Source organism: Tubulanus polymorphus, chromosome 7 (genome assembly GCF_964204645.1).
Source record: "Tubulanus polymorphus chromosome 7, tnTubPoly1.2, whole genome shotgun sequence".
Classification (NCBI taxonomy): Eukaryota; Metazoa; Nemertea; class Palaeonemertea; order Tubulaniformes; family Tubulanidae; genus Tubulanus; species Tubulanus polymorphus.
The window spans coordinates 3,499,289-3,516,276 of NC_134031.1; the positions used below are offsets into that span (position 1 = coordinate 3,499,289).

General features: G+C 38.2%; 2 protein-coding genes across 3 annotated transcripts; one reads left to right on the forward strand and one right to left on the reverse strand.

Moving 5' to 3' along the window:
* Positions 1 to 3,779: 3,779 nt before the first annotated feature.
* On the forward strand, positions 3,780 to 9,813 carry LOC141908298 (uncharacterized). Of its 2 annotated transcripts, none has more exons than XM_074798284.1 (11): positions 3,780 to 3,908; positions 4,558 to 4,663; positions 5,048 to 5,151; positions 5,395 to 5,880; positions 6,211 to 6,306; positions 6,402 to 6,491; positions 6,576 to 6,678; positions 7,214 to 7,374; positions 7,659 to 7,778; positions 7,853 to 8,155; positions 8,556 to 9,813. In XM_074798284.1, the coding sequence occupies exons 2-11, from the start codon at positions 4,558 to 4,560 to the stop codon at positions 8,712 to 8,714; spliced, it is 1,728 nt and encodes a 575-aa protein (XP_074654385.1). In that variant the 5' UTR covers positions 3,780 to 3,908; the 3' UTR covers positions 8,715 to 9,813. The 2 variants fall into 2 exon arrangements, with proteins under 2 accessions (XP_074654385.1, XP_074654386.1); XM_074798285.1 differs by lacking the exon at positions 3,780 to 3,908 and adding an exon at positions 4,342 to 4,482.
* A 428-nt stretch (positions 9,814 to 10,241) lies between these two features.
* LOC141908131 (kelch-like protein diablo) lies at positions 10,242 to 16,988 on the reverse strand. Its single transcript, XM_074797992.1, has 8 exons — positions 16,178 to 16,988; positions 15,139 to 15,297; positions 14,351 to 14,561; positions 13,883 to 14,066; positions 13,233 to 13,376; positions 12,750 to 12,883; positions 12,374 to 12,582; positions 10,242 to 12,087 (listed from the first exon to the last, which is right to left on the reverse strand). The coding sequence occupies exons 1-8, from the start codon at positions 16,772 to 16,774 to the stop codon at positions 11,896 to 11,898; spliced, it is 1,830 nt and encodes a 609-aa protein (XP_074654093.1). The 5' UTR covers positions 16,775 to 16,988; the 3' UTR covers positions 10,242 to 11,895.

Below are 16,988 nucleotides of genomic sequence, written 5' to 3' on the forward strand. Positions count from 1 at the left end.
TGAATAATTTTTTTAGAGCTTAAAATGCAATTTTCCCATTAATGCATCGTAAACACTAATCCGATTATAATGCGGCAAGGGTAATTTATCTGCCATATATAATCCATGAGGATCAAACACCTGTGAATAGATAATCCTAACGAGAGGCCATTTTTCATCGAGATTCTTAGAAATATCAATTCCATAATCCGCGCTACGCAAAAGAAAAACACCATGAAAAAGTATTTTCGTTTGAATAGATATTATGTATGTATTTTTTGCACGTATGTCATAGTGTTGAAAGAAAATATCTCAACATATAATGTACATTTTAAGCCAGTTTTCTTTGAAAATTAAACGTTAGATAAATTATTAGAATTGATTTTTAATGTTTTAAAAGAGTTAGAAGTATGTATCTTTCATTCTACTGCCTTTGTATGCTCATCGATTAAAGGACGACGACATTGTCTATCGGCACTAACTTCATCACCAAGCCAGCCTTATACCAGCCAAATTCACCAGCGAGAAGTTGTTTAAATTTTGTCCTGTCGAATTTCGAGGCACTTGTCAGCCAGGTTTTCAGATCTTCCACAGCGTCTATTTCTTGACATCCATTTCGCGAATCTCTTTGAGATCTAGATTTGCCGCGACATCGTCCGCTGTCGGTCAAGCGGGCATCGGCAGACGACATCGTTAACACGACGAGCATGCCGCAGACGATCAAGAATCTAAGATAAAATGAAATCGTTTGCGCGGGCATTCTTTTTTAATTCATACTTTTAACTTTTCATCATATTCAAAAGAATCGTCAAATTTTATTTAGAAAAAAAACAACAGTATTTTCAACTTGATATTGAAAAAGAAAATCAACCCTGAGACTAAATTATCAGTAAAATCGACAAAAGCTAAACGTATTTCAAAGTACTTACGATTTGTCCATAGCAGTTTGATAGAAGTTGGTAGCACGCGTTGAGTGTTGTATGAATAAATGTATTGAAAAATGCTTTCCCCGCTGTTATAGTTGTCATTAGACGGAAGATTAGTTATAATCGACAGCTGCAAAGTAATGCTGATAAATTCCGTTATAGCAATTTTTAACGCATTAGCGGATATCATCGTTATGAGTTCCCGCTAAGCCCGAATGCATCCAAACACCCGGCCCTGACATGTATATACATGTGATTAAAAAATCCAACGTCTGATTATAAAATGATTGAAATGTATCGTTTTTAATAACTCGTGATACAGATACTGGTGTCGATGCAGCGTTAATTAGGGTTTGCTCGATTATAGACACAATCTACTTCTCTCTTGCATAGAGTAGATCGGACCGCGACATCATCCGCTCCGTGGAGAGAAACTCCAGTAAATATACAACATCTGGAGTCCTTTGAAAATATCTCACTGAATTACCGTCGTTTTAGGTATAGACAATTCTGCGCAAATTACAGGATTATTTCATGTTTGGTAAAAACTGCTTATTGTAAAAACTAAATCGTCGAAAATATCTACAACAGGAGACAATTCTATAGAGAATCGGCATCTTATGAAACGTGGACTCCTACGTACAATTTACTCTTCACAAGACACAATTCAAACAGAATCGTACGGAAACGTATTCAATAGAGCTATAGACCTATCTTAAACTGATTGCATAAAATGTTTGATAACATTTCTAGTATCAGTACTATGAGGAATGGCTCAAAACTGCAGCTCAATCCGTGTCAGACATTTCAAACTCGTCCAATTAAATTCAGGTTAAAATTCAGTGTTTTAATCTACTTTGGATTTTATCTACCTGCGTTTATACTGGGTATAACATTCAACGCGTTCACGCTGTTCGTTCTAAAACAATTTAAATCTGATGTTTACTTTCTCATCAAAATTCTTGCTATAAACGATCTTTTGTTTATGATCACTACATTCATTGTGTATCCGCTGAGAACTGTCTACATTTACGCCGTTTTGGGTGATAGTGTTTCGTGTAAACGAATGGAATTTTGGCTGGATTTTCATTTCAATTTCTATGCCGTTTTTCTATATATTTCAGATGACACGTAACTGGTGCACTGTACTGCTCAGTACGGAAGCGATAAGGGGCCTCGAGATGTCGCCTTCCAACTCGACAAGTCGTCCTATTTATGTCGACATACCGCGATATATCGCGTCAAGTCGACATGAATATGTCGATATATCGCGACTTTTTGACGACATATTTCGTTTTCACGACCACTTTTCTCGCGAAAAGTCGACATATTCATGACGACTTGGAACGCAGTCGTCATATCACTGGTGTCCTCATCTTACATTTAGACGTGTCTTCAAATGACGGCTTGTCCCGTGGAAAATAGGCGAAAAAGCGAAATTTGTCGTGAAAACGTCACGATATGTCGACATATTCATGTCGACTTGACGCGATATATTGCGATATATCGACATAAATATGGCGACTTGTCGAGTTGGAACGCGACAACTCGAGGCCCTTTATCGCTTCCGTAGCTCAGTCTAGAGCGGTTAATCGTCGTATTGTTTCCAATAAAATCGCGTAAAATTCCCAAAAAGTTAATCTCAAAATATTTACTATTGTTTATTTCATTACTGGGTTTTTGTGGACATTTTAGTCAGTTTATACCGGGTTACTACCTTAAATTCCTGAACTGTCCAGACTTTTGGCCATATATTACATGGCGTGCGCGCAGTAACACAAAACCGATAAAGTACCGTTTTGATCTGGTATTTTTGATTTTCTCAGTTTCCGAGAAATATTTTTTCCTGTATCTTACCGTGTCGATTCCACTGTGCTTTTTGGTGTTTAACAATTCGATTCTTATTTCGGTGACATTTTATCGTCGGGTTACTCGACGCTCAGAGCATGGTATCACTGATGAATCGTCTAGAAGGGAAATGAGGGTTTTAAGAATGGTTTTATCAGTAGTTATTTTGTTTATTATTTGTGAAGGTTTTGGTTTCGTGGATCGTAATACGACACTGCTCGGCATTAACAGACGGAATCTCATCGTTGGATTCAGACAAATCTCTTTGGCATTTTCAATCATTGATTCTTCAGTAAATTTCATCATATATTGCGTGACAAATGGCAAATTCAGAAAGTCATCCGTTGTTATTCTAATTAAACCCTGGTTTAAGTGAGTTAATTTTGGCCAGGAGTGGAGTCAGTAGTCTATCTTATAATTGTAAATTTGAGGGATTTAATAATCTTAAATCACAGTTATAACAGATAATATGATTGCAAACAGTTACTTTAAATTGAGATAGGTCTTAAACAAACAGTTGATGGATGATTTACTTCGAAGGTCAGTAACCGGTCTCGAATTGACATTTTCTTCTCCATATTTGCAAGATATTCTCGTTTCTTTAAAATGTATTTATTGTCAGTTCGTGATCGAGGTGAATTATTTTAATGATTAGATAATCTGTTGAGAGAATATCTTTAGTAAACAAGGTTTTGAAATATTAAGGAGATTTTGAGCTTGTCAATGTCATAAATTTCAAACCCGGGCCATGGCTTTGTTGTGACAAATGGTCCGGCACCGGGCTAAAGTTATTTCTTTCATTATTTCAGTTATTTGTTGAAAACTCTTCATGACCCCTTTAAGTTTAAGCAACTTATTAGCAACTGGTCTGTCTGCCCGACTCATAAATAAAATCACCACTTGCATCGGGAAAGCCGAGCTCTCCCTCCCGCGCCATTCGGAACCGGATCGGTACCGCAATCCAGTACAATCACTCCTCTTCGGAGCCTTCCTCCATCCGTAATAACTCTCCGGGCGTTAAATAGCAATACCGGAAATATCGTACCATACGAGAAATAAGTTTTTGTGCGAAATAAATGAATCATAAACACTTTATCGTGTCCAAATGACACGTAATTCGGACATCTTTTTAAAAAGTAGATTATAAAAATCAAGGTACGGTCAAAATTCATAATCAAATAATTGTGTTTAGAACAAAGAACCGATGAAAATTTCTAATCGTTTTTTCGTGTGATTCAATTCACTTCCGGGTTTTTTCTAAGGTAGTGGATATTTTGCAAATGCGGCATTATTTTAGAAAACGCTATTTTGCCAATGGCTATATATAAGAAGATATACTAATAAAATATAACAATAAATCATTATATTTGGTTTAGGGTAAGAGTTTCCATGAGAATAGGTTAGGGACTCAGTGTTTAGGGTTAGGGTGAGGTTTACCGTTTAGGGTCCATTTTACCCCTAAGGATAGGGTTAGGGTAAGGTGAGGCTATATTTAATGAATATGGCTTGATTGCTAATTGCGCGCGTTGGAGTCCGTAGGGGGGTATTCCAAATTCAAAGTACGTTTGGCAAGCATAGGTCGGCAACGTGGAAGATAACAGTGTAGCGAAGACGATTACGTCACTGCTACTGGAATGTATCCAATCACTGAGCGGGCTTAGATTACATAATTCATCCAGCCCTGGCAGTGGTTGTCTCGACAGAGACGATCCTAGTGTGACTTACTGTGGTACATATCAGACATTTAGGTTCTTGGTGAAATACATTAGAGCAAGATTGTAATGTTAACAGCATCTTATTTCAGATGTTTGCTAAATTGAAGAAGAAACTCCATGAAGAAGGAGGTGAAATACCTTCAGTGTCCGGCACTGGTCCGGGGATAGCCAGTCCCGTCAATAAAGATAGAACCGGTAAGTGACTGCAGCTTAGTTTTCTCATTTATCTTTCAACTGGATTTGGAAGCGGGTCAACTTGTGCCTTATTAGGTCAACTCATCCCTGTATTAGTTTTGACAAGCTATTCTCTACTTTATAAAACATATTTTTCCAGTTAATAACCCTTCTAGTGCTGACTAAATTGATACCCTAAAGTGCAAGAGATAATTTGAAAGATTTGAAGAATTCCACCCTAGTGCGTTGCTATACTTACACCCTAGTAATGGAGATACCGCTTTGGTATGTCTGCGGGGCTATTACTATAGATAGATATTTCTCAATGTTTGACTGATGCTGACATCTTTCAATAGAGATAAGAACTAATTACTAATGATACACTAACGAATAATGTTTTTTTAGGTGTCGGGAGTCGACGAACCCCATCGCCCGGGGTTCTTCGGAAAAATTCAAGATCGACAAGTTTACCATCAGTCGCTGTCCATACGACTCCGCCGAAAGAAAAGGTACCTTTCGAAAATATGGCCGCCATCCCTGTGCCAGAGTTCAAATATATCGGCAGATTTGAAAATACATGGCTTTAATGGGGGTTTTAATCCACTTCTTATCATCAGCAAAGTTTACTTATAGCTGAGTTTGAATTGAGGTTATTGGTTATAAATCGGATGGTTACAAAATACAAGTAAAACTAGCTAAAAATTGATTGATGGCCTTTGAATATCATCTGTTATACTTCCTTGTATTTTCAGGGCAAGAAACCGACCGACGTACCAACTGCGACCGCGAGTGATATAGATTTAAATTCTACCGAAGATGATGACGCCAGTCTTGAAGCACTAGTCACGTCGTTGGAGAGTCTAACGATTCCGGAAACAGTTGAGACTCCCGTCGATGAGAGGTCAGCCGATGAGAGGCCAGTTGCTCAGAGGCCAAGTGACGCGAGGCCTGTCGTGGACATTAATACGAATATCGATTTCGAGCCGTTAGCCGTTCATAGTAGTAAATCGACTAATTCGATCTCGCAAAATTCATCATCATCATTATCATCATCAGAGTCTACAGTCAGTAAGAAGGAGGAAATCGTCATTAAAAAGGAGGAAATTGCTGTTAAAAAGCGAGAAACTGCTACTGGTGACCATAAAGAATTCCAAGAGAAAGTTTCATTTCTTGAGGGACAAATTGAACGCTTGGAACAGTGTTTAGAAGATGAAAAAAGACTTTCTGAACAAAAAATAGTAAGTACCGTCCTCGAAATCGCTCAAAATCCAGGGTTCTTGCAGATTAAAGAAAATCTGGGATTTTTGGTAAATTTTCCTACGTGGAATATCAGGGATTTCAGAGTGAATCATTCTTGAAAATATGGAAAATATCGGGGAATTTGAATATTTGATTCTTGTTATTGCTGGTGTTAAGTGGAACTGGAGATGTGTCAATCAGGGAATTTTTTGTCTAGGGTCGGGGATAATACAGTAAATTCTAACAAATTTTGTATTCCCCGATGTGAACTGTAAGAAACTGTAAACCAGACAATTGTTCGATTCAATATCGATGTTTTCTCATCTCAGGCTAAATTCGAGCTTCAGATTGAGGAAAGTTTCGCGCGGGAACTCGAACGCGAAGAACATTGTAAAAAACTTGAAATACAAAATAATGAATATCAGGTACGGTGAACGGCCATTTATCTGATGAATTTAAACTACCGTAAAATTTTTGTAAGACATTTTATTTTTTATACCTTCTGATCTTTCTGGTATAGGGTCAGTTATTAGAAGCTGAAAAGCGAATCCAAGAATTAACTCAGGAACTCGAAGGCCAAAATAAGCAGACGTCAAACGCTTCAGATGAGGTGAATTTCATATATTTTGAAAGACAGTTCTTGTCGTTGCACTTTTCTATTCTGATCTCTTTTATCTCCGTTTCTATTTTCAAGATACAAACGCTTCAAAAAGATTTGAGTAAAGCGCGTTTAGAAATCGCGTCAAGTCATCGTTCGACGAAGAAATTCCAAGAAGATCTCGTCAAATTGAATAAAGGTATCGTTTTTATTTTCGCCCAATAGACTTGATGGCTATACCCATCACGGATAGATAGCCCTCATTGCATCATCAATTCGCATTATTTGATTCATTGAGAATTAGTTCGAAAACGATGATTGATAGAAAGTATTTTCTTACAAAATGTAAAGTCCCACTAAAAAGATACCGAAATGTTTTCCTCGGCTGATGTTTTCCTGCATTTCAACTACAGTAAAACCTCTATAGTCTGGGTGGCCACTGACCTTGGAAACCTGGAAAACTCGAGGAATTAGAAAAATCTAAAAAAACAGAAAAATCAGGATTTCGATTAGAAATACATATGCAGGGATTTGAATCCGATTTGAATACTAGGGCGGGTGTTCTACCATAATTGAGCTGTTGCTATTATCTGAGGTTTCAAATCCCTGCAAGGGAGGATACATGGGAGGACGACGCTCCTGGCAGGCTCCACCACAGCATTGAGCGAGTTTGATCATTAAATTAAATGGGGAAAGCAGATCATTAGCTCCTAGTGTTTGTTTTGTTTCTACAGAAACGGACAGGTTGATGTTGCGCAATGCGGAACTTTCACAACAAGTCGAGCGGTTAAATCAACAGTTGTCCGGCGAACGGCGAGACGCCGAACGAGATTTAAACGAGAAGCTCGCTGAAGTAGATGCCGTCCAAATCGAGCTGTCTTCCTATAAAGAAAAGGTACCGTTGTAACTTTTTCAAAACATTGTTCCTGCAGTACTAGAAAACTTTGGCATTTGAAAAAAATATTTCTGGTGTAAAACATAAGCCTGCTGATTAAATTCCACAAACCGTTATTTTGATCGGTTTTCATCCTGCTAGACCTGAGAGATTTCTATTACTATTTCTATTGAGAGAATCTATCATTTTCAGAATTTAAACGAGTTTACTGTAATGTTTGTAACCATGATCCTGGTAGGCCTAGTGTTCGTAGTCTATATGCCGTATGTTTTTGAATTGAACAGGTGAAACAGTTGGAAGAGGAGAAAGAATACGTAGAGGTTCGAAACGGTGAAATCAGTCAATTAACCGAACATAAACAACGTATCGAGGAATTAGAATCGCAGATAACTGAGAAAAATAAGGTGCGGACGGTTTGCAATTTTGTTTCACTTTTCGAGGCAAATTTTGATGATGTTATTTTGTGTGTTTGTTACAGGCAAACAAGATGTTGCAGCAACGTTTGACCGATCTGAAAAAGACTTTACAACGAGAACTGAAAGTGCAATCGTTACCGAACGATACGTTATCGACGCCACCTATGGAGCGAAGCAACAACTATCACTCGAAACAGCAGACGTCCGTGTTTGATGGTAAAGATCAAGGTCGTCCACCTGAACGGACGACTCATAAGTGCACAACCTCGTGTTCGAACGGACGAACATCGAATATGGAGGACGACGTCAATTTTAAATATTTGAAACACGTGGTGCTAAAATTCATGCTGAGCCGAGAAACGGAGGTGAGCTTTAGTCGTATGCAATAGAATCTTCTTCAAAGTTCACGGTATAGGAAATAAAAGAGGGTGGAGTGGTTCGCCTGGGTCTGTTCATTCGAATCATTGTTGTACGAGTTGCACAGTTGTGACTTGAGTCCAAAGATGGTCTTTCGGCCTGTCTAAGGTTAGATGGGTTTGTATAGACCAGCAAAGAGGTAAGCCTGGTCTTGAATCTAAGCCTTGACAGCAGTTGATCCCCCAGTGACCTGTTCCTTCATAATCAGAATTAAAGAAACCGCAAACTTATTCATGTAGCCCTGTGTGGGGCGGCTCAGTGGTTCGAGGGATGGAAAATTAATGTTTCTATAAATGATTTGGTTGTTTAAAAGATCACATCTACGTTGGATTTTCTTAAAATTTCCAGGCTCTTCATCTAGTCAAGGCGATCGCGACATTGCTCAAATTCTCGAAGGACGAAACGAATCTTATCAAAGAGACTTTGGAATGGAAGACGTCGTGGTTCAAAATAAAACCGCAACTCGGCAAAGGACAGCTGGCGAAGGAAATACCGGCCTCGTATTAGCTGCGCGAAAAATCAATTTGTTTTACGGATATCTGTCTAAAATCAAAATGCCACGTCCGAGGATGGCACCTGCGATAACTGATCATTTGAAATACAGTTTTTAATAGAAAACTTAGTCTTCATTTCATTTGAATGATTTGAAGAATGAGAATGAAATTCATAATGAATGATTTTTGTCATCCTTAATATGCAGTAGATGATTGAAAGATTTCAGAATGAAAGCTTTTATTCTAAATACAATAGAAAAACCATAAAAACAACTATGTATTGCACTCGCCCACTAGCTTTAAGGATATATTGCACATTTTCTGACGAAGGGACGGCATTAAGATAATAAAATGCTTATTATTGCTTAATTAAAAAGTTATTCAATTCTCTTATTGAAAACGTAAGCAGGGTTTGGCTCAATTATTGTGTTGTCGAATTGAAATATATCGAGGTACAATTGGTACAAAGCATATTGCGTAAAATTTCATAACCTTCAATTAGTTTATGTCGACATGATTTTGCTATTATGAATGGCTCAAAAAATGGACAGTGGAACCTCGTTAATATGAATCTTGTGGGTAAAAGTGACATTGTCGTGTCAAATGGGTTTCGTATTATCCAAAGCTTGATTGATATAGATATGTTAGCTTTAAGACATACTGGAAAATATTCAGTTTCGTCTTAAACAGAATTGTATCAATGAGGTTCAATCAACTGTATTTCAAAACTATGTTAAGGCTGTTGTCCGAATTTTTCAAGTCACAAATACGGAGAGTTTAGCGTTTTATTTCGGGAATATTTCATGTCGGAAGATGATGATGTGTTGGTAAAACTGTAAAAGGGATGACTATTTTTGGTGTTTATTATTAAGTTGTTTTGTATCGTTACGAGAGGGGGTGATATAGTCATATATCAGTCATAATACTGTTGGGGTTTATATCTACTGAACGCGTTAAAACTTATCGGACATTTTTATCGAAACAGGCTCGGGTAACGTTAATGGCTTTATTTATTTATTTGAAAAATCCGATTTTAAAACGTCAACTATCGTCGTACTGTGGCAAGCGGGGTTTTCGGAATAGACTATTGTAATATATGATTTTATGTATCTGATGCTCTTGTATTTAATGTATATTTGTTTGTGTAAATAAAATAAAGTATTAAGTTTTAAAATTCCATCTTTATTCGATGAGTATTGGTATTGCCATTTCCTCCATTCTTGTCTCTTCTGGAACTGGTTAATTATCAACCAAAATTCTGTATTATTCCACCTTGAGTACAGTCCACCCTGCGTGCCTTGGATCTTGTGGGACCATTCTCCCATGTTGGTAATTTCAATCATTGTATTGGCCAATGGTTTACAACCATAGAATCTTCAAACAATCTGACTGTCATTGAAAATGAGAAGGTGGCCTCAAGTTACTGATCATAATTTTGAAAACGGGACAAATTAAAGTAAATAGGATAACAATGAATGATACATCTGACTGATAATATTTATTATTTACATTAAGTCAATTATTTATTGTAAAACAAGGTGGCTAGCGTCAATCTTACATCGACGGCACCTCAAACATTCATTTTGCAGGAACCAAAGCAAAATTGTTAAAAATAAATAAATATCTGATAAAGCAATGTACAAGAATAAAGTGAATATTAAGTCTGAATACGTTTAGACTAAAGATGAATCGATAAGTTTTCTATAAAATATTTACAAACAAACATCGATTAAAAGGGATCATCCATTAAATGTAATAAATTTCATTAGGCATAATAGACATTTTAGACACAAATCCCCTGGCTAGTGTTCTCAAAAAATGGACGATCCCCATTACTGAAATAGAAATAATGCCCGTGATATCACAGCGCATTATGTTGACCCTCATCGTCCATCAAGCAGCTTACAGAAGTTAAACCTTTAACTGATGAGTATTTTTCAGCCTGCAACTTATTTTTGACCGAGCAAGGGGAAAAAATTATGACTCAATAAGTCAGTAAGTATGAGGTATTACCCAAAAAAGTATCGGTATAGATATTCCAATAGCTCTTCCCAAGCTTTCCAATGATAGCAAATTGGCCAATTCGGGGTAGTCACCTACAGGGCCCTTGGTCATCCAGATCATCGGGCCAGCTCACAGGAAAATGAGCTAGAATGTTTCACAGAAATCAATACCTGATTATTCAAGTGATTACACCTGACCTAGGTATTCAAATTGATCGCTAGCTACTTTTGCAGGTGTAAGGATTATAGGCTTCATACTTCCATTAGTTGCTCGATAGCATACGTAATATGTATTCTCTAAACAATCTAAATATTTTTGAACAACTTACATAAGATCACAATTGCGAATTATCAAAGATGTATCATGTACAACTCAGTAGAATATTTGGGATATGATAAATCTTTTCTTTCTTTTGATAACATTATTGATTTTCGTATAAACAATTCAGTGATTTAAGACTAGATGAATGAATAACTACGTCGTGTGTGCACCGTAAGTCAAATTCATTGGAATCCGATCATTTTCATGTCCAATTCAATCCAATCATCGGCTTGAATTTAAGGTCTAATTGTTCGATTTGTTATATACATGTAGTCATAATGACCGATCAAATATGCAAATTAAGAGTCTTCAAAATGCTATCGCCACTCTGATCGGTGCAAATACGAGGCATTTCCGCAAATCAACCAATGGGAATTGATAACACTTGGTAACTGAGGACTCAAGTTCTCTAGTGTGCATTTAGACAATGATGCCGGATTTCTTCTAAAATTCAAAAACTTCTCAAATTCTATTAACGATGAAGGAAAATAAACCACGAAGTTCAATCCGAGTTTATCAAGAGACGGGATTTGCCTAATGTTTTGCGTGGCAGGCTAAAAATCTAGACAAAATCTTAATCAAAAATGAATAAATTTTGATTGATAAGTCCTATTGATAGGCATGCCATCTACTGGCCGAGTGGGGTCTTCATTCACGTAACCGATTGTTGGGATCAGGATCCAACTTATCATAGGTACTTAATCATACAATCTCAATCTAAATTTTTTGCAAATCCATCACATTCCGTCGAATTCGTCAGAAAGTATTCCATTGCAGATTAGCAGTCGTTCGTTTTCTATTCAAATATCATGATATTCTTTCCTCCTATATGATGACGATGACGATGATGACGATGATAAATCCGTCTGCTACCACAGATGAGCCTCGTGTTGCGGCATACGCACGACGCCGACTCCGCCCCCTAAACGACGGTAATTCATTCCACCATACAGTTTCCAGCAGTTCTGCTCCGGGTCGTAGACCTCGATCGTTTTTAAATACGTCGTACCGTCGAATCCACCGATCGCCATTAACTGTCCGTTGACGACGGCTAAACCAACCTACAGAAAACAGAGGAAAATATTATAGCAGTTTAGATTTGTCTTTTATTCAAATAATCATATCTCTGCACAGGGGAGGTTCTTGGAGAATCCGAAAGCAGGGGTCCAAATGCAAATGGATAAAGCAGCCATGTAAAAGGTCAAGTTGGATCCACCCTTGGTGTTAGATATTTTTGAAGAAATACATCCGGAAAGATGCGATATACGAGGATTTGCAAATTTTTAGGCTTCAATGAATTCTGTTTAGGTGAAAAGGGCATTCCGGTTTATCAATCATATAACGTACCCCACTTCTACGCGAAGTCATCGCGACCACCGGCTGCCAGGTATTAGTGTTCGGATTGTATCGTTCGGCGCTGCTCAGTTCAGTGGCGTCGTCGCGGCCGCCGACCGCGTAGATCATATTGTTGTAAACGGCGACGCCGAGATGTTTCCTACGAGTTCCCATCGGTGCCATCGCGCTCCATCGGTTTGCTCGCGGGTCGTATTTTTCCACTGAAATTTGAAGAAGAAATATCTTTAAGACGCAGCATCATCTTTGGATCAGTTTTTCATGTTTTTTCATATAACTTAATTTGATTGGATCTCCAGAAGCCAGAGAGTACCGAATTTATTCAAAATCATGAAAATATTGGAAAAATATAATGCAATAATAATTTTACCCGTATTGAGTGGAGATGTACCATCACTTCCACCTACAGCGTATAGATATCCACCTAAAACGGCGACGCCCACCCCTAATCGTCTGGTACTCATCGATGAAACCTTCGTCCAACGATTCGTCTGTGGATCATATCTGAATACAGCAAACAGTCGTTAAACTTTATGAAGATGAAACAAATAATCAAAACTGTCCTTGAGATTCTTCTAAAAGGGTTCTTACAGATCAGAGAATCCCTGACCCTTGACGAAAATTCCCTGATTAGACTATCAATATCCTCAGCAGGGACTTCTCAAGAGGTTTCTTGTGTCTCTCATCACCCACAAGAACAAGGCACCAAAAATTCAAGTTCCTCGATTTTCAAGAAGTCGGAATGAATTGCCTGATTTTTCCGGCAGGGAAAAATAAATCTGGAATTCCATGATTTCCCCCGATCAGTAAGAACCCTGTAAAACCTCATTGAACGCAGTAGTTTTGAGAATACCTTTCGACGAAGTTCAAACACGATACTCCATCTTGTCCTCCGACGGCGTACATATACCCATCGAGCACGGCTACTCCGACGCTAGTACGACAAGAACTGGTTGGAGCGACATCACTGCTCCATTGATTTGTTTGTGGGTCGTATCTACAAACGGTAATATATTCATAGTTTTAGTTTTGAAACAAACCAAATTCAGCAATCATATCCCCTACGAAGTGAATAATATTTCTAAAAGATATTTTTCTAACCTGTAAATTTTCTGATAACCACAAAGAAATCACCATAACGTCATACCTAAACCAAGGGCCCAGTTGCAAAGTCATGACTTAAGTTCAAAAGTGGTCTTAAATAAGACTCTGAATAATTTGTTAGATTAACTATAGAACTAAGTTGGTTTTAGACTGGTTGCCAATTGCGGTAAGATGTATGCGAACAAATATTTCAGTCAATGAGGGTACTGGTAAGGGTAATGATGCCCTAGACACCCTACTATACTTAAAGATAATTAAATCAAAATTTAAAAGGAAAATTATTGAATATAAACTCCAAGTTCTATGGCTCTAAAAACCAACCATTTGGTACTAGAAATTATTTGACAGATAGATGATTGGTTTTACATGATAGTGGGCCCCTTCAAGAAAATCAATTACCTTTCAATACTATTGAGATATGATTGTCCATCATGGCCTCCAACGGCGTATAATAAATCATTGAGAACAGCAACGCCAACGCCACAACGCCGCTTGCTCATCGGCGCTACCATACGCCACTCATTCGACTGTGGATCATACCGCTCAACGCTGGATATGGCATCTCCGCTGCACCAACCACCGACTACAGAAATAATTAGTAAAAATATTCATCTTCAAATAACGGTAATCAAATAGGTTTTAATAATGAAACTGTTTTTACAGGTACAGCAGTTTTGATTTGGGCTAAATCCTATATGAAAACTCAATTCTTTAGTTTTGAGATTTATCAAATAGCAGTTAAAGTTTTTTAACCCAGTTGCATAATAGTGTTACACCTTCTTGATAAACTGATCCCGGCGTCGATTGGACTGAATTTAGTCAATTTTACCTAAACTGGACCCAATGTAATTTTCGAAAAATACCCACCGGCGAACAGCACCTCTCCACAGCGAATCGGCTTACGCGGACGAGTACGCGGTCCTTGCATTAGAGGGCGCTCTTGCGGTAGCAGCAAGTAGTTCTTGGCTTCGTCGACCAAATCGCGACACGATTCGTCACTTTTCACGAGTAAATCCGAACCGACCGTGCCGACTAAAAACTTCGGACTCATCAGCGGCAGACGGACGTGTTGTAATACCTGTAAATGTAGAAACCTTCATTAATATCGTGTTTACACCAAACTGTCTCCACAGGATCCCTCTAAAGATCAGTCATTCCTGGATAAGTAGCTTTCAAGGAGTTTTCAGTAAAATCAGCAGAAAATTTCAAATTCTGAGAAGTGTCTGCATCACTTTCATATACAGGGTACCAATTATTGTAGACTCCCCCTAAATTGGTAATGTCCCTCTCAGTAAACCATTCATTCGGTGGTTTTTAAGCATATTCTTATCCTTTACACTACTTAAACCGGTATTCTTATTTGGTCGTTGCCTAATTGGATAAAAAGAATCCAGGCCCCAACAGCACAGAATTAGGCGTAGTTACTCCATATAACAAAAACCATTTCTAAAATTCCACAACAGACAGTGTTTAATCAAGATTGACACGGGCACAACCTGCTCCTCAGAAAATTCTATGCGCTAGTGTACTAGCATAGTTCATTACCTATTTATACACCGCACTGCAGTGTAGACGAACTGAAACATTGTTGTACAAATATGACTCATTCCAATGAGGCCAAATAGATCTAAGGTGATTCAAATGGCAAAACTTACGGTGGGTAAATTTGGCCGACGTTCTTGTATACTGAATTTCACCCAGGCCATCACAGCGTTATAGACTTGTTCTTCGTTGCGTACATTCAACTCTTCGCTGGAGATGATATCGACGAGTTGATTCACCGGCAATAACATGAATTCTTCACTTTCCATCACCTGAAAATAAACCCACGAAAAAATTTACGGTAGATGTTACAACCGGCAGAATAGGTACATTGGTGATAATGATCAGTGAATCCGGAATACCCTTGAATTATGATATTCTCAGTTAGCCTATTGACTTGAAACATTTTTTCCTGGGTCCAGTTCCACAGTTCTCAGATTTGACTCTAGAGTTAACTCATTGAAAATGAACTAACTTTAACTCAGAGTTAACTCTAACTCACAACGGGTGGAACCGAGTCCTGTTTCTCGTAAAGCACACGACGCAGGGAAACATATTTCTGGTTAATGATGAAAACCCATTGTTGATGATTTAACAATTTATGCTCTGACAGTTTTGAGGTTTTAACTAAATTTCATCATCAGAGAAACGAAAATCCTAATTTTCATCATTTTCATTTTTCTGATGATGAAATTTAGTCAAAACTGTCGAGATAAACTGTTAGGCTATATCAACAACTGTGGGTTTGTTCATCAACACTGGAATAGTAGAATGATGACCACACTCAAACGTGGTGAACGGATAATAAGATAAAATCCCACTATTTACAGATTAAAAGAATTTAAAAGCCAGAATTTATTTATTAAATCTAAAATATTTAAAAGACACGACGTTTCGATCTCACCTTAGAGATCATCGTCATCACACCTGACGATGATCTCTAGGGTGAGAACGAAACGTCGTGTCTTTTAAATATTTTAGATTATATAAATAAATTCTGGTTTTTAAATTCTTTTAATCTGTAAATAGTGGGATTTTATCTTATTACTGGAATAGTGATATCAATAAACAAGTTTCTGATTTTCCCTGGGTCATACCGTAACTGAAACAGACTTGAGATTTTATTAACGACCGATTTCAAGTGATTCTCACCTCCTGAAAGTTATGCTGAGTAAATTTATCTGCGATTCTCAGAAGGTCTCGGCAGGCGTGCGTATCGGCAAACGCCCGGATACCTAGACAATTCGACGGGTCTAACTGTCGTTTGAGAAACTCGCAGCAGACATCTTGAATTTCGGCGAGTTGTAACAAACACGCGGCCGGCAACAACGTCTGTACGTTACTCTCCTCGACGATGATGTTGCAGGTGTAACAAAAATCGATCAGTAATTCCATGGCGAGTTCGTCGATGTCGCGAATCGTGACCTCCGTTTGTCGGCTCTCGGCGAGCTCGCCGGTGAACATCGCGTGGAAATACGGACTGCACGCCGACAGTATGACACGATGCGCGAATATCTTACGCTGTCCGACGACGAGCACGACGTCGCACAGTTCTCGGTGTTTACGCAGCACGCTGATCGCGTCGAGCATGTGACGCGGGTGTTTTTCCGATGTGTACGCGAGTCGCGCCGGCGACGCCGGGTCGGACGACGGCGATGAAGTGATCATCGTAAGCGATGGTTCGATCATTTTATCTCGGAACGGACGAGTCGAAAATAAACTCCTTTTTTGTTTATCAATTCCGTTCATTCATTCATTCAATCTAATCTATTTTCTTTTTTTACCAATCTTAAGGATCTGTCGACAAAAAGGTCAAAAATACTTTCCAAATACCATTTCGCAGTAGAATCAAAAATAACAGCTGTATTCAGGCACCTCCTTTTTGTTTTGGATTATTTGTAATAGTACTGGCGTTCTGTCACTGCAATTTACTTCCGGGTTGAATGATGTCTGTCTGCAGAGT

Coding starts and splice junctions, on each gene's coding strand:
- LOC141908298 (XM_074798284.1), top strand. CDS start 4,558: ATGTTTGCTAAATTGAAGAAGAAACTCCATGAAGAAGGAGGTGAAATA. Junction 6,307..6,401: donor TACAAAATAATGAATATCAG/GTACGGTGAACG, acceptor TTTCTGGTATAG/GGTCAGTTATTAGAAGCTGA. Junction 6,679..7,213: donor TCTCGTCAAATTGAATAAAG/GTATCGTTTTTA, acceptor TTGTTTCTACAG/AAACGGACAGGTTGATGTTG.
- LOC141908131 (XM_074797992.1), bottom strand. CDS start 16,774: ATGAACGGAATTGATAAACAAAAAAGGAGTTTATTTTCGACTCGTCCG. Junction 15,298..16,177: donor CTCAGCATAACTTTCAGGAG/GTGAGAATCACT, acceptor GTTTATTTTCAG/GTGATGGAAAGTGAAGAATT. Junction 12,884..13,232: donor TGTTTGAACTTCGTCGAAAG/GTATTCTCAAAA, acceptor TGCTGTATTCAG/ATATGATCCACAGACGAATC.